Genomic DNA, 21,906 nt, shown 5'->3' on the forward strand with positions numbered 1-21,906 from the left:
ACTATCGCGCCTGCGACTGCAGCATCTCGATGAACAGTTTGTCCATGTGGATCTTGCCGTCGCGACGCGTGTTCAGCCAGAACTGCTTGACGGCCGGGTCCACCTGCCGCAGCACCGGCAGGCACAGCAGCAGCTGCTGGGTGTGGCTGGCTGCGCCGCCCGACGGCCTGGCGGCACACGGCAGCACCGTCACCGTCACCGTCACCGTCACCGTCGCCGGCACCGGCACCGTCGCCGGCACGGTCACGGTCACGGTCACGGTCACGGTCACGGTCACGATCACGATCACGGTCACGGTCACGGTCACCGACTGGACACGGACCACAGCGGAACGCTACACGGCCGGGGCGTGACATTATTTCAACTACACGGACAGGTCGCGTCCCGATCCAGAGCAGGCACGGCACGTCACGTCACGATTCAGGGTAGGTACGTCACGTCACGATTCAGGGCGGGTACGTCACGTTACGTCACAATTCAGGGCAGGCACGTCACGTCACGTCACGATTCAGGGCAAGTACGTCACGTCACGATTCAGGGCGGGTACGTCACGTCACGATTCAGGGCGGGTACGTCACGTTACGTCACAATTCAGGGCAGGCACGTCACGTCACGTCACGATTCAGGGCGGGTACGTCACATTACGTCACAATTCGGGGCAGGCAAGTCACGTCACGTCACGATTCAGGGCAAGTACGTCACGTCACGATTCAGGGCGGGTACGTCACGTCACGATTCAGGGCGGGTACGTCACGTTACGTCACAATTCAGGGCAGGCACGTCACGTCACGTCACGATTCAGGGCGGGTACGTCACATTACGCCACAATTCGGGGCAGGCACGTCACGTCACGTCACGATTCAGGGCGGGTACGTCACGTTACGTCACAATTCAGGGCAGGCACGTCACGTCACGTCACGATTCAGGGCAGGTACGTCACGTCACGATTCCAGGCGGGTACGTCACGTTACGCCGCAATTCAGGGCAGGCACGTCACGTCACGTCACGATTCAGGACGGGCACGTCACGTTACGCCACAATTCAGGGCGGGCACGTCACGTTACGTCACGTCACGATTCAGGGTAGGTACGCGTTATATCACGCCACGGTTAGCCAGCCAGGGTCCAACTACGTGGCGTGCCTGAGCGCAGTGATATGATATGACGCCGTGCGTGCCTGATGATTGTGCTCAAACGACGCCAATGAGCACAATCATCAGGCGCGCGCGGCGCCCAATCATAGCTGAATCATAAGATTAGATCCCTTCCAGGCCGGTCGGCGAGCCGTGGTTCGCAAAAATGCCACGAATGAAAATTAAACCCGGGGCCTCCCAAGCAACACAAAGCCCAGGCACGCCCAGCTTGCACACGTCTGGTCAGCGTGACGATCAGTACACAGGAACAAACGGCGCCGCAAGCGAAGTGTCCCGCCACAGCTTCCTCTTAGGTACTCACCAAGACAGACTGACAAATAAGCATGCACGAATGTCCGCAGACGCGCAATATGACATGAAGTGTATTTGCGGCTTAGGAGGCGCACCAACGCGCCTGCGGCCGACAAGGCAAGCCGCCAAACATCACGGATGATCACGACTAAACTTGAACGACGACTCAACCGAAAAGCTTGATCACGAACGACAGCAAAACTATCGAGCCACAGCGTGAAAGGCTGGTGTGCCCACCGCCCGGCCGCTTTCACTACCCCGCGAGGCGCGATCAGACCGCGTGCTATATGGGGTGTCCGTAAATATGTGACAAGCCCAGTGAGTATCACAGACTGTCCATCGTAGCAGGGAGGAGAGGGGGGGGGGGGGGGAGGCGTTGTCCGGTAGACCGGTAAAAGCACACAACCAGCACTGGATGCCCACAAAACATACGATTGCATGCCATAGGAAAGGAGAGACGACGAAGGAACAAGGAGGGGGCGTGGACAACGTAGAGTGGCTCACACTCGCAAAAAGGATGTAAGCGACATTAACCGCGCACTTCCCCTTCGGGTCAACAACTGGTGATGACTTCACGCGTGCCTTGAATTCCGGCCACAAACAACCAGGCCTCTGCTCCGTCAACATATGTCGACCAGCTGAAACACATGGTCCATCGACCGGAAAAGATGCCCCGGGGATCCTCCCTCGGACCAAGCCTCTTCAACGTCACGATAAACGATCCCAGCACCAACGTTCCGACGAACAACAGCGGCTTCCGAGTGACCGCTCCCCTGCGCACTGACGATATTTGGGTCGACCTGCCGGGTCAAAAGGGGAAGGGAACGGAGGGCCACAGCGCGCATCAACCGCCTGACGATCCAGTCGAACACTGGGCCGGCCGAACACCACTCTGTCCTGCCATCCGTATCGGACAGCACGGTGGCATTGTACGTGTAGCTCAAGGACGCAGCGGCTGCTCGTCGGCCCATGCCGCAGGCTGCCCCGACTGGAAGACGACGCACCAGCTTCGGTCCCGCGCAAGCGGCAAACAACGCGGGCGTCTGAAGGCATGTCGAGTGGCGGTGGTATGACAGACACAACACTGGCCTGGGCGAAGCACATTCCGAGAACCGCCAACAAGCGGACGATGAAGCAAGGCAAAAGCTTCTGCACAGCACAGCTGCTTCCTTGCGGCCGGGCCCTTCAGCGTTATGTCGCACCAGCATACAATCTTGTACCGCGTGGCCTGCACTATGCCACGCTCTCCGGTCCCCATGTGTTCCCATCAGCTCATCGGCGAGGATCGCTCCCGTCGCCGAGACCCGCCCGAGAATCCCCGAGACCCGCTGTCGGCGCGCGCCAGCAGCGCACGTCCGGGTCTGCCCGCTGCCGCCCGGCTCACCTGATGGCGGCCACGCAGTCGGCCAGCGACTGCACCAGCGTGTCGCGCATGCTGCGCACCAGCGGCGCGTTCACCACGTGGATGTCGCAGTTGACCAGCACCAGCGCGCGCAGCAGCACGTACTCCTGCTCGGTCATGGCCAGCGGCCGCAGCCGCTCCACCACGCGCAGGTACTGCCGGACAGAGACAGGGGGTGTCAGGTGTCACGCAGGGGCAGTGCCGAGTGCTCCTGCATAGAGGCGTGGGGTATCAGGTGTTACGCGAGGGCAGTGCCGGGTGCTCCTGGACAGAGACGGGGGATGTCAGGCGTCATGCAGAGACAGTGTCGGGTGCTCCCGGACAGAGACAGGGGATGTCAGGTGTCACGCAGAGGCAGTGCCGGGTGCTCCTGGACAGAGACGGGGATGTCAGGTGTCACGCAGAGGCAGTGTCGGGTGCTCCCGGACAGAGACAGGGGATGCCAGGTGTCATGCAGAGACAGTGTCGGGTGCTCCCGGACAGAGACAGGGGATGTCAGGTGTCACGCAGAGGCAGTGTCGGGTGCTCCTGGACAGAGACGGGGATGTCAGGTGTCATGCAGAGACAGTGTCGGGTGCTCCCGGACAGAGACAGGGGATGTCAGGTGTCACGCAGAGGCAGTGTCGGGTGCTCCGGACAGAGACAGGGGATGTCAGGTGTCACGCAGAGGCAGTGTCGGGTGCTCCCGGACAGAGACAGGGGCTGTCAGGTGTCATGCAGAGACAGTGTCGGGTGCTCCCGGACAGAGACAGGGGATGTCAGGTGTCATTCAGACAGTGTCGGGTGCTCCCGGACAGAGACAGGGGATGTCAGGTGTCACGCAGAGGCAGTGTCGGGTGCTCCCGGACAGAGACAGGGGATGTCAGGTGTCATGCAGAGACAGTGTCGGGTGCTCCTGGACAGAGACGGGGATATCAGGTGTCACGCGAGGGCAGTGTCGGGTGCTCCTGGACAGAGACAGGGGATGTCAGGTGTCACGCAGAGGCAGTGTCGGGTGCTCCTGGACAGAGACGGGATGTCAGGTGTCATGCAGGGCAGTGTCGGGTGCTCCCGGACAGAGACGGGGATGTCAGGTGTCATGCAGAGACAGTGTCGGGTGCTCCTGGACAGAGACGGGGGATGTCAGGTGTCACGCAGAGGCAGTGTCGGGTGCTCCCGGACAGAGACGGGGATGTCAGGTGTCAAGCGGGGCAGTGTCGGGTGCTCCCGGACAGAGACGGGGATGTCAGGTGTCACGCAGAGGCAGTGCCGGGTGCTGCTGGATAGAGGCGTGGGGTATCAGGTGTTACGCAAGGTAGTGGCCGGGTACCGCTGGAAAGAAGCACGGGGTCGGGCACCCCGGGGAACATACGTGAACATCACACGGGGTCCGGAATCGTGCAGGACAATGGCGACTGGCACATGGGTTGGGTGTCACGCACGGCGAAGCTGATACTGCGAGCTTTACATTTATTTCTATATCATATAATTACTCTACGTTAAATTATCACTGCATTTCTTAATACCTTCATTTTCATCTCTATCTATTTTAAGTAACTGATGGCCAAACAACCGCTATTTCGAGAACTCCTAAGCGCGCTGCCTACCAGACACACCTCCTTAAGCGCCGCTAGCCCCATTTTACGATAAATATTTATCTCCAAGAGGCTACGAGACGATGTATATATATATATATATATATATATATATATATATATATATATATATATGATCTCACACCTGTTGCCGACTTGGACTTTCTGGCGCAATGACTGCAGGGTGTCATGCAGCGCCAATTACTGTGCCACTGAGACAGGGTCGAAATCAAACGGGTTCTAAACACAAAAAGCAACAAGCAAAACGAACAAACAAAAAATCGCCACCTTGAAATGCCTTGGGAGCTCGTGATGATATAATGATGAGAACGTCACGGCAAAACGCGCAACAGAAAGGGACTGGAAACCCCGACAAGCCTCAGCTGCGTGGGAATCATCTTCTAAAACGTCAGCTCGTGTAAGATTTTGGTCACGCTCTCCGAAAAATCACGCTCGCCGTACAGAGGGAGACGGCAGCCCAGCAACAAACGACGCACCGCCGGCGGGTCACCACATCGACGGCAGCGTGATCTGTTGCCAGTCAACAACACGCAGCGGTGTGCGTCATAAAGTGCGACCTGCACGTCAACAGCAAGAAGCCGCTTCCTTTCCCCCACTGTAGTGGCAACACGACAAAGCTGATTACCGTGACCGTTGCTGTTGGAACAGGATTCGTGTCCTGCAAGAAAACTCTGCTTTTCACGTGGGGGTGACCTGGAAACCGTGCTCGCTCGCACCTGTGGCGCGGTCCCGCCAGTTCCCCTCGCAATGCTATTTCCGTTGCGCGTTTTGCCGTGACGTTCTCATCATTATATCATCACGCAATGGGGCTTGCGGACCTCCATCAGAAGACTATTGATGGCTGATGCACGAAAAGCCCCCGTAGCTATACGGTGCGCACCGGGATGAACCGCGGCCAAGAGCGCGTTTGATGGGTCCGGTGCCCGGTCGTCAACACACAGCCAAAGTCCAGTTTTGAACGCATGAGGGAACGGCAAACAACAAAAAGTGCCCTATCTTCCCCGAGCGACGTACGACACAAGCACCTTTAAACTATGGCCTTCATCTGCGACCAATGAAATATGACTGGTTTTGGTTACGACACCCAGTCCGGAACGACCCATGAAATCCACCGCCAAGAGAAATCGCACGAGGCGCGTGGACAACATCGCCGTCGTATTTGTTTACCACACCGCGCGCCCACTAATCAAATATGCTAACCACTGCCGCTCCAAAACGCTCAAATGATAAGCAATCCGGTTTGGCTTCGGCGGGCGTCACGGGCGCGGCGAGTTCCGTTCTCGGCAACGGTCCCACGACAAAAAGTCAAACGACAGAGGTCAAGTGGCGAAAAGTCAAACAGCATATAAATCAAATACAAGGTGAAAAATCCAAAAGGTCGAAAAGACAAAGTCACATTGCAAAAGGTTTAACAGTCAAAAATCCAAACGCAATGAGTCAGATGTACAAGTCACAAGCAAAACGTCAAAAAGGATAAAACTAAAATGAACAATGACATACCAGGCTATCAAAAAATCACAAGGGGGATACGGACCTCGCCCCCAGGCGGGGGGAGGGGGGGGGCTCAGGAGGGATGAAGCCCACCCCGGGACAAGAGGGGGGGGGGGGGGAAGGGCATCAAATGGACAAACGGAGCGTCCCGAGCTAGCAAAAGAGGCTCCTTAACACAAAGAAAGTCTTCCTGATCCAAAGCGGACTATTAAATTGGCAACTTGATGCAACAAGGGTCTTACAAACACAACTTAGGATCTACTACCTCAACCAAGGGGGCGGGTAACCGCCCACTCGCTGGCTTCCTGCTGCGCCGCTCCCAACTACACCTAAAACAAAACGGCTTGCAAGGGGCCTGGCTGACATGTTAAGGAGTCCCAGCCTGAGAGTAACTGGGACGCACTGGCCTAGCGGCTGTGCAGACAGCGGAGCGCCTCGGATTTGACTTGACAGTACGCCTGCCCAATGGACGATGCTGCGACGTTCTCAGCTTATTTCCTTCAGGGCTCTCAGGAACCTCTTTCATTTGACTTGTATTTCTTAGGCCCGTCTCTTTCCTTTTTACAGACGAGTGGGGAACTTAACGGCAACAAGCAGCCATTTCCTTTATTATCACGTGGTCTTAATCAGTTTTGGCTTTTACCACATTACCTTTGGCCTTAAACTTTAGACTTTTATCCATTTGACTTCTCCCTTTTGACTTTTTGTTCTTGAGACTTATTACCGTTTGACTATTGTCTCTTTGATAGTCAAAACAATACCTTAAAAATCTGCTTGACTTTTACTCATTTAACTATTTGTCCTTTGACCTATTCGGTAAACATTCCGGGTTTTCACTTTGTCCGGTTGTCGTCCTCACGTGACCGCACGTGTGCGTGTCTGCCCGGCACCACGTGACCGCACGTGTGCGTGTCTGCTTGGCACCATGTGACCGCACGTGTGCGTGTCTGCTTGGCACCATGTGACCGCACGTGTGCGTGTCTGCTTGGCACCATGTGACCGCACGTGTGCGTCTCTGCTCGGCATCACGTGACCGCACGTGTGCGTGTCTGCTTGGCACCATGTGACCGCACGTGTGCGTGTCTACCCGGCACCACGTGACCGCACATGCGCGTCTCTGATCAGCACCATGTGACCGCACGTGTGCGTCTCTGCTCGGCACGGTGGCAGGCCGGCACCACGGCCAGCTGTGTGGCGGTACTGCCGGTGTGTCAGCGCCGCCGATCCGGCGCGTGCGGCCCGACTACACCCGCATGGGGACACTGAGGCGTCAGCACCAGTGTCCGAACACTGAGCCACACTCAGCTGAAACCGACGCTGACGTCACGCATATAGTGCCAGTGACGGGTTTTTGGGCACGCCGGCTACTGGCTGCTGGCGTCACACGGCTTCCCACAATCTAGATAAAGCCCTGACAGCACTGTGGCGTAAATACCTTCCGCCACCGAACTTTGTCCGACCACTATGCTGCACTGGTGAAAAAGGGGCAATGTTCGGGCGAGCCAGGGCAGGACTCAGCCCAAGTCTCATCCCAATAGACGAGGCGCTCACGTCAACGATCTGCGTGCAGGTCACTAGCGCAGACGGTTCCCGTGTCAGGACCGACACCAACGCGCTTCGCCGGAAGTGAGTGACACACCTGGCGCCGCGCTCACTCAGAGAGCCCAGCGCGGAAGCTCTGCCATAACCTCACACGAAGGTTCACCTTGCCCGCCGTTGACATCGAAACCACCTTTTTCACACCGAGACACAAATGCATCGTTAGGTCGCATGCGAAAGTCACAACAGGCGACAAAATTATTCCGTGTCAGCCAATGATACTGCGGCTCGATATAAGCAAAGACCTGGAGCTGCTAGTTTTCGGCATTATGAATTCGTATTCTTATGTTGACAGTTAATGGCCTTCACTGTTCCATGTGATGTTGCTTCAATGGCGTATCAAGCAACATTGATTGCATTATCAAGGCTTCACGTTTCAAGCTGTGGTTATGGTTACGAATTAACATATCATATAATATAACTATATATTATAAATAAACAAGTAACAGGTTCCTGACGTTCACGCGAAGTTGATCGTAACCTTTCGGCTTACCCTCCTGGGTTTCGTACAGCAATTAGCGGAGAATCGGGTATCGCATGCTATGACGTAAGAGCTAGGATGATTCACCATGTTTAAATATTTTCAGCGCTAGTTTCAACGCGGATATCGAGCATTTTCTGACGCCACAAGGCTTCGTTTTTAATCCTTTGTTCTCGACCCAATTCGCTAGTGATTAAAAACACAGCCTGAAACATCGAGTACCGACACAATTGCCGTGTTTACTTGATAACGTCGCTGAGCCGGTGCCTCCTGCTTTTGTGAAGGTCGATAGCTGCCAGCACAGGAACTCTCAACTGGTAAGAAGGCTCGTCTCCAGCCAGTACAGAGCCCTGACCCAGCATCTTATCGCATGTGATCAGGACACTGTCTGCGCCTCGGCGCGTCCCGGCCCGGCCCAGCGCAGCTCGCGTCTGTCCCGCCCCCCGCCCTCCCCCCCCCCTGCACCCGCGCCGGAGCCACTGCGGATGCCCTGGGCGTCCCCTGACGCGTCCCGTCCCGGCCCAGCGCCGACCGCGTCTGTCCCGTCCCCCCCCCCCCCCCCCTGCACCCGCGCCGGAGCCACTGCGGATGCCCTGGCGCCCCCTGACGCGCCCCGCCGGCCCCGCCCCGGTCCGCGCGTGTCGCAAGGAACACCGACTGACCAGGACCCGTCTCCTGACCCCTGGGCGTCGGCGGGACGGGCCGGCCGCCTGCCGTACCCCATATAAGCCGACGCGCGCCGCGGCCGAGGACTTCCGAGCGGCGCGACCGACGAGCACCGCACCGTCCTGAACCGGCGTCATGAAGGTAGGCGGCGTCCGTGCCGAGCGACCCCCCCCCCCCCCCCCCCCTCCCTCACCCCTCCCGGTCAGCGTGCGCCGACCGTGCAACGCTGCTGGGTCGTCAACACTCAGGGTCACGATCTCATCTGACTGATCAACGGCGCACGTGCACGCATTTGCAATAAAGTGATATATATATATATATATATATATATATATATATAGATATATATAGATATATATATATATATATATATATATATATATATATATATATATCATTGGTCGATAACCGGGCCACGGAAACAACTTTCCATCTGTGGACGGGAGCTGCCCCTCCTTCCTCTCCCTTTACATCTCGGGCACCTTCAGGCCTCTCCAAATTTGACCCAAAATCACAGCAAAAACCGTCAACAACAAGCGAGCCGCAAAATAGTCTTTGCGGGAAATCTCGCTTCGACTCGCTCCCAATCCTCTAAACTAGTCTCACGCTTTGCACCGGTGAACTGGACGGCATGAGCATGAGACGATGGCTGGCGTGTGGTGCGCGTGCGTCCGGCTGACCGTCCGTCGGCGCCGGCAGCCGATCCACGGCATGTTCCAATTGCTGACACGCCGCCTCGAACACGACATGGGACATCAGCTGCAGGCAACATCTGAGCATCTGAACCAAACTATTACGCTGACCCGGCATAAAATCGCAGCTTCCCGCGGCGGAGATTTGCATGTTGCATGCCACGTGCACGCAAACTCTCATAATGCGAGCACCGGCATGACAACCAAACCGCCGTTTGGCGCGGGAAGTATTGTTGTTATCCGGTAAAATTCCACACTTCGTGAGCGATGTAGAGCAGCAAAAACGAGCCCGAAACACTGCATGCAAGAAGTGTTGGCCTTGTACCATGAGCCTCCCACCACCCTGACTTTCTGGGGGAGGGGAGGGGGAGGGGATTAAAATGCCCAATCCTACAGGTCAAGCTTTCCTACCGGCCTCGTTCAGTCAAACTTACGCTGAGGTGGCATGGAAATATGTGAATAGGTGACGGGTCTTTTCCTGGAATTTCAGCAAACCACTCATCACTGTTCCCAACACTGCGCTTTTTGCGTTTTACCATGGCTTATCTTGAGGGATATTCATTCCAACACTATGAATACGAGAACCATGCCGACAGCCACGTGCACTCTTGCCCAGCAACTGGCAGCAGCTGTCCAATTCATACCCAGTTATCACACTCTACATCATCAACCACCGAGGCCTGGTAGGGACTATCAAGCCGCTGAATGGAGCCATTCTGTACTGCGTATTACTGCCCCGCAGTCACTATTTACAGGTCGGGCTGGAATTAAGGCGAATGAATGAAATGAAGTCTGATGTGCTATTTAACTGAGCACGGCACAGCTGGCCCTCCAACACCACTTGAACGGACCAAATGGGGACGGAAAAACCGTTGCACTAAGTTTATCGCCGGTTCCGCCGATTCAGCTTGCGTCAAAGCTGGCACAATGATGGTCTGATGCTCCACTTTCTCATAGGCGCATTTGAATCGGCGAGAAACCAGCCGACACTTGCACTCTATCCGTAACACCGACCAACTGCCCCACTACCGGTGCTGCGACTGAGCCGCCTCGTGCCGGCAGATCTCCATCGCGCTGCTGCTGCTGCTGGCGGCGCTGGCCGCCGCGCGCCCGTCCACCATCCGCCGGCCGCGCCGCCTTCTCAATCCGCCGTCGGTCTACTACCTGCCCGTGCCGCAGTACACGCCGACGCCGGCGCCGGCGCCGCGCTGGCCGGACCTGCACGCCACCGCCGGCGGGCCGCACGGCGTGTGGCGCGCCATCGCCGACCCCCAGTTCAGCCCCCAGTACATCAGCACGTTCCGGGACGAGGAGCACGCCGACGCCGGCGACAGCGGCGGCCACGAGGGTGACGTGGTCGGAGATGACGCCGCGCTGCAAGACGCCGGCGCTGAGGCCGCCGACAACGGGAGCGAGGCGCCCGCATCCGACCAGGGCTCTGACATCAGCTCTGACGAGGGCTCCTACGGCGGCCCCGACCAGGGCTCCGACATCAGCTCTGACGGGGACTCCACCAGCGGTACTGACGGCGGCCATGACGACACCTCGGACGACGGCTCTGCCGCGGCTGCTGTACACGGACAGGACGGCGTCGCGAACGACGAAGCGGGCGGCGACGGGGGAGAGCCCGAGGGAGGCGAGGCGGTCGGCGCGAGCGACCAGGTCTACCACGACGGGCGTGCGGCGCCCCAGTACGGCGAAAGGATGCGCCCGATCCCGCGTGGCTTCGACGTCTATCAGGAGAACACGGACAACCTCGCCGGCCAGCAGCAGCCGGCTGCACCCGCAGTGGAGGAGGCCGCCGACGACAGCCAAAATATGGAGGACATGGTATTTGTGACCTTCGATGACGACGGCAGCGGTTCTGAGGCGACCAGCTCTTCGTCGTCATCGTCTTCTACATCAAGCAGCGATGATGCAACGGGGGACACTGATGTCATTGCAGATATAAACATTTCGTCAGAGGCCTCCGGATCCGTTGATGGCTCTGGATCCGTGACCTCCGAAGTCAGTGTTTCAGATGATACCTCGTCGGTATCGTCTTCGAGTGGCGAGAGTGCCTCGGAAGACGCTGACGCTAATGGAGATATAAACATATCGTCAGAGGCCTCCGGATCCGTTGATGACTATGGATCCGTGACCTACGAAGTCAGTGTTTCAGATGACACCTCGTCGGTATCGTCTTCGAGTGGCGAGAATGCCTCGGAAGACGCTGACGCTATTGGAGATATAAACATATCGTCGGAGGCCTCCGGATCCGTTGATGACTCTGGATCCGTGACCTACGAAGTCAGTGTTTCAGATGACACCTCGTCGGTATCGTCTTCGAGTGGCGAGAATGCCTCGGAAGACGCTGACGCTATTGGAGATATAAACATATCGTCGGAGGCCTCCGGATCCGTTGATGACTCTGGATCCGTGACCTCCGAAGTCAGTGTTTCAGATGACACCTCGTCGGTATCGTCGTCAAGTGGCGAGAATGCCTCGGAAGACGCTGACGCTATTGGAGATATAAACATATCGTCGGAGGCCTCTGGATCCGTTGATGACTCTGGATCCGTGACCTCCGAAGTCAGTGTTTCAGATGACACCTCGTCGGTATCGTCTTCGAGTGGCGAGAATGCCTCGGAAGACGCTGACGCTATTGGAGATATAAACATATCGTCGGAGGCCTCCGGATCCGTTGATGACTCTGGATCCGTGACCTCCGAAGTCAGTGTTTCAGATGACACCTCGTCGGTATCGTCGTCAAGTGGCGAGAATGCCTCGGAAGACGCTGACGCTATTGGAGATATAAACATATCGTCGGAGGCCTCCGGATCCGTTGATGACTCTGGACCCGTGACCTCCGAAGTCAGTGTTTCAGATGACACCTCGTCGGTATCGTCTTCGAGTGGCGAGAATGCCTCGGAAGACGCCGACGCTAACGGAGATATAAACATATCGTCGGAGGCCTCTGGGTCCGTCACTCCTGACGTCGAGGAGATCGTTTCTGAAGAGGCCAGCTCTTCAGCATCGCCCCCCGCATCAAATACCGAAGAGGACGGCTCCGGAGACGACAGCTCCGCCCCCGTCGACACCTCGCCGCCCGTCGTCACGCCGTCACCATACTACCTGCCCGTGTTCCGGTTCCCCCACCCCGTGCCCGCCTTCGGCATCCGCAAGACTTTCTACCGCGAGAAGAACGAGGGCTACCGCACGGTGGAGACGCACAAGGCGCACCAGAGCACGCGCACCGCCACCAACACGGACACCGGCGAGAGCGTGCGCCTGGAGCGCGTGCGCGAGCCGGTGTGGGCGGTGGTGCGCGGCGGCGGCCGCCTGGTACCGGCCTATGTCACCCGCTCCTACGTGGCGCGGCCGGGCGTCGTCGCGGCCACCGCGTACGGCGACGCCGTGGCCACCGAGGAGCGACGGTGACGCGGCGGTCGCGGGGCGGGCCAGCCGACGCGTCGGACGGCCGAGCCAGCGCGGCGTCGGGGGCGGGGGCGCCCGCGGCCGGCGGCGAGGCTCGCGTCGGCAGCCGCGGTGCGAACAGCGACGGTGCGGCCGCAGTGACCGCGCCGACCCCGCTCGGGTCGCCGAGAGGTGGCGAACAAAAAACGCGCCGCTCTGGCCCCGATCGTGCGTGCAATGCGGGACCGCGTGCGTCTCGATATGGTGCAATAATGTGTGAAACGGACGTAAAACAGCCGATATGAGTATTGTTAATGTGCTGTGCGCAGCCTGTTGAACGAGTTGTCCCGTCTGAACCTGCACGCGCCATGACTCTTGCATTGAGATATGCTATATATATATATATATATATATATATATATATATATATATATATATATATATATATTATTCTAGTGGTTGTACTACTGTTAACAGATGGCAAACAAAACTTGTCGCCCCCGCTCGATGCGCCAATACACGTAAATACAGGCTCTTTGCGTATTGCCCTGATCGGCAAGATGCCAAGGATTCAAGACATGTTTCCAGGCCTAGAAATGGTGGTTGGGCGTTTCGCCGAACAAGGTCAACTCCTACGGAGTCCTTGCATCGGCTCCGTTGACCGCTAACGAATCGCGGTGACTAATGTTGACATTCTAAACCGTAAACGTTCAAACACTGCACGTTCGAAACAGAACACTTATTCAAAACAGCACACGTTCGAGGTTCTGCGGCAGGCTGCCCGACGACAAATGCCGTGAGGATTTTCAATCCCCCTCCCGCAAAACGATCCTTCAATCAGGAAATGATGGCTTGATGAATTAACGAAACCCCTGCTTCCAAAACTAGACCTATCAGATGACTTAGCGTCACAACCACGCCCGCCTTCTGATCAGGAGCGTTGGACCCGTTCGGGAGGGCGCGGCTCGCCAGCGCGGTGCAGCACCGCTGCGGTGATTGGAGCGCTAGGGTACGAGAACACGCCGACAGTGCCGCTCAACAAAATACTTTATAGACATACATTGGAAATACTTCCACAGGCGGCTCCGACCTCAGCGTGCACACCTCGACGGCCACGAGCGCCGCGAGCCCACCAGTGAGCCCAGCTGCACCCACCGCGCGTGCAGCCACAGTGCACCGGCTAACGTCGCTCGCCACGCTACCGTCGGGCCAGACTTGGGAGGGCTCCGTCACATGTCACGTCACGTGTGTGCCGACACCAGAGCCCGTGTCGGGCGGGACCTGTCCGGCCAGCGGCCGTACCAACGCTACACCGGTCCGCCCAGACAAGGCGCCTGTCCCCTGGCATGAACCCACTGCTGCGGGACCTGTCCGGCCAACGGCCGCACCAACGCTACACCTGTCCGCCCAGACAAGGCGCTTGTCCCCTGGCATGAGCCCACTGTTCCACTCGTCCCTGATTCGTTCATTAGAGTCCATTGTTCGGCTTTGAAAACGCATCATCATCTGTAAAGACGTCGACACGTGGCTGTGGACATATCCTACGACGGCAGGTGGGCGCGGAGGCCTACAACAGGCTTCAAAACCGGCCACCGTCTTGCAAAACAAGACCGGATTTCTGGAAATTTTCCACGAGTGGATAAAATAGACGGAACCAAACTAAATGCTTTGTTTATTTTTCGCCGCTGAAGTAATAGCTTTAGCTATTTTAACAACGAAGGTTGCTTCTAGTGGGACCATGTACAACTGTGAAAACGAAGCGATTGTATCCAATTAATGCTGCTAAACATGACATTGAGACGTCGATGGACGCGACTAGAGACACAACTTTTCTACCAGCCAACCCACCAATTTCAGACTCACAAGAACCCGCGGACTTTTGGCTGGGTTATTGGGCCGGCTGGACTGGGACTTGTCAGGCTTTCAAAGGTCAATCATTCAACGAGCAAAATCATGCATTTTTGGTATTCTTTAAGTTTTAAAACCATCAAAAACAGGATACAATCACACAAAATAACCATGGAGCAAACGTACTTTTATTTTTCACAGCAAGAGCACCACTGATAGATAACCTATGGTAGATATGACACACCGGTAAACCCGGTGCACAAACTGAACAGCTTTAAGCAAACATCTAACTTAAAATTAAGCAAAACAGCCCAAATATAAAAAACTACGGCCTCATTTCATTGAGCAGCAGCTAGGTGGGTCATTAATGTAAATACAGCTAAACAATGCATTTAAATGTCGATCGCTTTGGGGGGGGGGGTATTGGGGGGGTATGATGCACTCAATCTTCCTTGGTTTATACAATGACCATACCTCACAAATTACCATCAGTATCCATAATCAATGAAATAAGTGGGAAACTGTGTGCCTTTCAGCCTCACCCACATGCTGTTGTTGGGGCTTTACGACGCACCCGGCTGCTGAGGCTACATGGCGTCGCCTGCCTCTCAACATGGCAGGAAGGGCAGGCACCGCGAGGAATCGAACCCCGTACCTCTGGTTTCCCAGACGCGCAGTGGCTAACGCATACGCGTTAACCGCCACACTACCGGCCCCAATTCACTCACTTGTCAATACAGGCAGCAGTCACTGGTGTATCAACTGCGTATCAGTTGTCACGATGGGAAAAGTGGCGGCATACAGCTTGTCTACCTATGTCTGAAGAACATGTAATTCGCGATCACAACCACCGAGCACTTCCGCCACACGGTTCTCCCTTACTGCGATTGCCACTATTCTTCAATGTGTTTTTCATTAAGGCTTTCGTGCTGTCTGACTTGTCCTTTTGTTCTAAAATTTATCCCCGTATGCAGTTCTGTGTGAAAAAGGCATCTCAACATATGACGTCAATGAAGCATTCAATACAGATCAGAAGTTGCAGTCTGCGGACTGCGTGGTCTGTAAGGAGTTGCTCGATATTAGTTTTATAATTTTGGCTTGTTGTCAAAAGGAGTTTTTCTGCAGCATGCAACGGTATGTCACATACTTTGTGACATGCTTGACGCCAATGTTGTCACTGGAGGAGAAAATATTCGTGAACAAAATATTATTGCTACCCTTGCTTTCAAAAGTGTACTTTCTTTACTACCCCCACTTTCAGTATCACACAAATGGTGCGGTGTTGGCTGTGGGGTGAACAAAGATAGTGGTAAGAGAGAAATGTGGATCATTTCAAGGCTACCATGTGGTTTTTATGTGCTGTTGCCACATAATGCATTCGCATAAGGCCAGCAAACACCAAATAAGAGGCTATCCCTGGTTCTTCAATGCGTATTGTGAGATAAGCCGCTTTCACACAGGAATACGGTGCACAAATTTTTAAACCTTTTTCTAAAATCAGCATTTATTTTCCAACGACACAGCTTTCAACAGCCCTTTTCGGTCAGAAATATTTCGTAGATTTAAAGCGCTTTTGGAGACGCAACTTCATTACAATTGCGGTTAACTGGCAACATACAACATCATGTTCTCATAGACAGGCGTGATATCAGATCCCCTCCTATCCAAACTTTTCAAAACTTAAAAAAAAACATTTGATGGCATCTCTGACGTAAACGCGACAAACAAACTCGCATACCCTTGTACCGTCCGTGTTCATAGCTTACAGTTCTTACAGAGCTAACCTGTAGTACTCACAGACTTTACAAGCCTCACACACCTTAACATGATGCAAGATGAATGATTCTTAATAAAATGACTCTCAAAACCCGCCCACATCCACACACCACCGATGTAAACAATAATTGGGCAGCCGGCATCCAACGCCATCGACCGATGCGTATTGTTAATCGACAGGCCGAGTATTTTTCAGAATTTGGATGACCTAAAGGCATGGACTGAAGAAATGTCTACAAAGGGTCTCATTTAATATAACAAACTTATTCTTAGCTAGATACATGTTGTTTACCTGTTGCACCCTGGTGGAATTGCATGCAAACAATCTTTTTCTTGTCAGATTAAGTTTACACTAAAACTACACTGGAGCATCAAAAACCTTCTTAAAATTTTTCAGCGCAATGATCAGTTGTGACCAAGGCTATCGTGCCCATTGTAGCGCAGTTCCAAGATGTTTGAGCGTATGTACGGTGAAATGGACAGAGGGACTTCCAATGACTTGAAACATCCAGTATTATAACTCTATCAGTGCAAAGTTATCAGTTGATGCTTGCAGTTGCAGAAGAAATGGCCTGCGGCCTTTTGAGACGGGACAGAATGGTGAAATCTTCGGTTCAGTTTGATGAAAGGGAAATTTTATTTCCACCGCATTCGTTCTCATTTGAAGTTGAAAACTGCCCTTACAGCATTTAACATCTTCGTTGGCGCACCACAAATTTCACTGACGCAGGTACTCTCCTTGCTGCTCTCTGAGCAACGTAACTGGTGTTAGGACAAACAATGCTACGAATCGTGTGACGCTGACAGCCATTTCATGCACACTGTAAGGTACATGTGTAGAATTAAGGCGAAATGATAAACCGCATTTTGCAATAACTTCATACTTGCAGGCTAATGGCGAGTCAGCATTGCAGCAGAGCGGGCTTTTGCGGGCTGCATCACTAGCTGAGCGGGGCGGGCTGGGCTGCGGGCTGACACATTGGAAAAGGTTGCGTCCCTAGACGCCACCGTGGAAGCCATACCAGCGCCATCGATCACCATCTCGGGGTTTGCTTTTGATATCCGATGGAGTTGTTGACCACACAGCGAGCCACACGCCGCGCCAGTGACGCAGCAGCCACACCAGCCCCAATAGCAAGAGCTCGTGACGAAATCCGTTCCCTTTATCTCACGCTCAAACCAGACAAAAGGAAAAAAAACAAAACAAAAAACTGAGAGAACTGGAAACAAGCAGGATAGGCCTCGATCTCCTGTTTTGGGGGGTCGGAGTTGGGGCTGGGAGAGATTAGGAGTTTGGGGATGCTACACTTGCAAAAATTGACCTTCAGCGTACCAAGAGGTAGAGTTCACGCGACGCATTACGCAAACCTGGCTTCCCTTGTCAAAGTTTCAGCCGTGCCCATGGCCGCCAGCGGGACGTGCACCACCGCACTTCTCTTCAGAACGTCGCCGCCACATCCCGTCCCCGCCGCCAGCGGAATCAGCCGGTGCGTGCCACGCTCTACAGTGCGGCCGCGTAGCTGACGGGTCCCGACCCGACCGGGCGGACACGAGCCGCGGGACCGCCGGGACGGTGTCCGGCGCCGCCCCACATTCTGGGTCGTGAGGTGCTGACGGACGAGGATCCCACCACGGGCCGTTGCTCAACACGGGACAGTGGACGACACAGACGACAGCGCGCCCCACTCCGCGCGACAGTGGGGCGCGCGGAGAGAGGGCAGCCTCCCCGGCTCGCGGTGAAAGGGATCAGATACGGGAGTTTCATTGACGTCTTACTATAACGTGGACGTACCTCTGTCGCGGTATAGCGTGACATCGACCTTTCTAACGACGCGCTTCATTTACCTGAATAATAATGCTCTATTTAACATGAAGCGACGTTCATTATCGCTGGATCCCACTCGCCTGGACTGCGGGGTTTGACAGCCGTCCTCCGCTTCCCCAGAACTCGCCACAGCCAGCAGCGCGCTGCCAGCGTGGCCTGGTGGACCACCTGCCCCCTGAACCGGCGTCACAAGCCCGCCCGCCGCGTCAGGCGAGAGCTTGGGGCCCTGTCGGAGCGCGCTGGCCCGACAACCAGCATTCAGCAAACGATGGTGGTGATAATTTAGTCACGGTTGTTACGGCGTGCGACGACAGAATAGACTTCACGACCGCATCTACATTTTATGGCAAGAATGCCATGCCGTATTGTTCAATGGCAATACAGACCGCAGCGTACGGTAATGGCTCCATGAAAAACCTTACTCCCGAGTTTCAAAACTTTGACGTTTGCTGATTATGCCGTCCTCGAAAAAACAACAACATAACCATATGCTTCACTCCTATACTAGTTACGCTGCACAACGCTCTACACCCTCGTAAAAGTGTTCTACCCCCGGAGCATGTAAAACACACACCCGTTCCAGTAAGCCTCAGAACCGGCTACGCCTTTTAATAGCGCTGGGTAGTGTCACTGCTGCACCATCAATATATGAGGGGATTCATTTTGATTACTTTCTAGTGCAAATTATTCTGTCAATGTTTTGCCACAGCACTACGCTTCTTGCTTTCCTGACAGCTCGAGAGTGTAGCCGTAGTCCTCGATTAACTCAGTTGTCGCGACCGCCGCCGTCATGACGACGGCAGCATGCTAGTGGCCGCTGTGAGCTGTTACGGAATGGTGGTATCACTTTTGAGCTGTTTTAACCCGCCCATTTAGGGCCTGCGGGCTTGAAAGTGGCACCTCCTCCGGTATGAATGACGTGAGTACAAATGAGCTTCTGTGTTGGCACGGCGGGCGCCAAAGGCCATTTTACGAGAAGCGTGTTCATTGAAGTTTAAGTCCGTGCGTAACTATAGGCTATGTGATACTCTTGATTTCCAAAACCAAAGTGCGCTTCGGAAAGAGCCACGATGCTTAATGCGATGGGGGAGAAATCAAAAGCACAGTATAACGCTTCGTTGAATTCGCATCATGTTTGCACATCCTTTCCGCTAGGTCGGAGGTTTCGAACTTTCATAGCACGTAAGACAAGCATCTCGACGAATAGGTGCATTTCAAGCAATACAAAACACGATGGAAAAGCAAAGCAAATGAAAAACATTCCTATCAGCTATTTCAAATAGAAATTCAGGGCTGTTCAGGATGATTACCAGAAAACTGGCTATGACCATCGGAACGGAGGCGACTCATCTTGCAATAAGCGAAAAATACAAAAGGTGGCATGCTCCTTTCAATAGCAACGTATAAGGCCGCTGCGCCCGGATCCCTCGCAGGTGCGTTTAACACAAACCGTAAAAGACGTCAGCAGCCATGGGGCACGTGCCGCAATGGAATGCTGAACAATGGAATGGAATGCTGAACATCTAGCATGTTCGCGGTTCCGGGACGACGAAAGCGATGATTCGCTTCCCGGACGGCTGTGCAGTACAACACTTGTCTTACTCACACCGATCGATGCACTCAGTCAGCGTTAAAGGCGACTTCTAGACGTCAGCTCAATCATCACTGATCCAACGCCTGTTGTGGTATATTTTGCTATTTCTGTCTATCGCTACCTACGGACTTGCCTGCGCAGTGCGCTTTTATGATGCATCTTTCCTTTCTGCTACTGCTCAGGCACGTAGTTTCCGGAAATGATCGGGAGGGGGATGGGGGGGGGGGGGGAAGTGACAAATAATCCAACCTGCCTCTTAAATATGGTAGCGGACCCGGCTTTTGCGCACTTTCTTTCCAAAGTTAGGGGGAGGGGCTGAAGCCCCATTAACTAAATAGGAAACTGAAACCCTGCTGCTGACACTGCTGCTTTCCACTTATTTGTTTCTTCTACGTCTTGCTCAAACTGACCGCGGGTTCGAACAGTCCCCAAATTCAGATGTCGGGGCCACATCCAATGGCGTAAATTAATGAATAAGTCAATATGTAGACCAGGCGACATGTTCCTATAGTCGGTGAGCTGAGATTACAGCACTCGAGCGGCCCTCCAGGTAACCGGGCGTGGGGGGTAACGGGCATTGCCGGCCCGGTCAGCACAGGGCAGGCCCGCCCCGCCCAGACGCCGTCTGTCCGTGCCTGTCAGATGACGCACAGCGTGGTGCTGCAGCTCGGGACATGCACTGTCGTTCACAATTTCACTTCACAGCAAACCACAACACCAAGACACTCCGTTTAGCTATAAATTATCTGTTGTTGACAAATACACCGAGCAACAGCATTCCTGTGAGTGACCGCGCCTGCACGCCGTATTTGCACTACATAAAGCATAGTGCCCTTCAGGGCGATAGAGCATCGTGGCGAGGGCGGGGCGGGGGAGGGGGATCATAAACTACAGGATTATAACGTCTGCTAAACGTATTATCTTGTTTACACGACGTGTTCTGAACCACAAATCTCCAAACACGTTCACTCAAATGGGAGATCTGCGACGCGACAGGCAATCCTGCGACCTCTCCGCGAGCACATTCCATTGAAAAACGCTACGCGTGCCAAATAACCTCCTGTGTTTTGGTGCGTCCATTGGTGTATAGCGATACCAACATGCTGGTGATTGTGCACCAGAATGAACGGGGCCCCACTGCGGCGCCACGAGTCTCTCAGCACGACCATCAGCGACGTACAGATCGGTATGCTGGACGCGAGGCGACGGGCGCGCTGAAACGGCCGAGATCAGACCTATTTCCTTCTGCCCTTGTCTAAAGCTGGTAAACCGACCAAAGCCGGATCATGAATGGCACCTGAGGTCTGAAACGCCCTCGCCGGCACCCAGACAAGCCTTGATGTAATGTCGACGAAACTTCCAGTATGGGTATCGACCACGCGCCTATGATTCACTGCCCCAGCCCACGACGCAACGGACCATCGTCCCGCGGTGGCGCCTGTGAATAATGTCGCGGCTAGTACTCAATTTCATCGGCACCATCACAACTGGCTGCCGAGTTCAAAACCTGACGGCATTCACCAACACGGGACCGCGTCTGAGTCACGAGCAGCTGCGTGCATCGCACGCGCATCTGAGTTGCGCGTCTCGTGCGTGGCGCGGCGCCATAAGCAACGTCGCCGACGAATCCTGACCAGCGACGGTCCAGTGTTCGCGGCACGAACAACGCCAACCGTGATTTATTGAATATGTCGTGATCGCTTTCAGCAGGCCCAACATCGCCATCAGTCCTTTCCCGATATCATCGACCAGAGCACGTGCCCTGCAGCTCAGGTCACAGCACTCCCGTGGGACCGGAGTGCGTTGCGGTGGTCCCAGAGCTGCGCGTGCACGACAGAAACAGAAAAAAAAACATACGGGACAGAACAAGAGTTTGGGCGACGACAGACACTCCAGTGAAGCTTGTTGTGTTGTTTCCCGAAAATAGCATTATGCAAGTACGATATAAATCTCCCTCTCCCTCTCCTCTCCTCTCCCTCTCCCTCTCCCTCTCCTCTCTCCCTCTCTCCCTCTCCTCATCCCTCTCCCTCCTCCTCTCTCCCTCTCCCTCTCCCTCTCCCCTCCCTCTCCCCTCTCCCTCTCCCTCTCCCTCTCTCT

General features: G+C 54.8%; 1 protein-coding gene across 1 annotated transcript in view; it reads right to left on the minus strand.

The window, feature by feature from the left end:
- LOC119094053 (steroid hormone receptor ERR1) overlaps positions 1–21,906 on the minus strand; it is a gene marked incomplete at its 5' end in the record, with an annotated part of 45,026 nt that continues 23,120 nt past the window's right edge. Inside the window, 2 exon segments of the mRNA XM_037217119.1 lie at positions 1–167; positions 2,829–3,001. Of these exon segments, the coding sequence (XP_037073014.1) occupies positions 2–167; positions 2,829–3,001 (339 nt within the window).

Source organism: Pollicipes pollicipes, unplaced genomic scaffold (assembly GCF_011947565.3).
Source record: "Pollicipes pollicipes isolate AB1234 unplaced genomic scaffold, Ppol_2.1 Scaffold_4002;HRSCAF=4701_pilon_pilon_pilon, whole genome shotgun sequence".
NCBI lineage: Eukaryota > Metazoa > Arthropoda > Thecostraca > Pollicipedomorpha > Pollicipedidae > Pollicipes > Pollicipes pollicipes.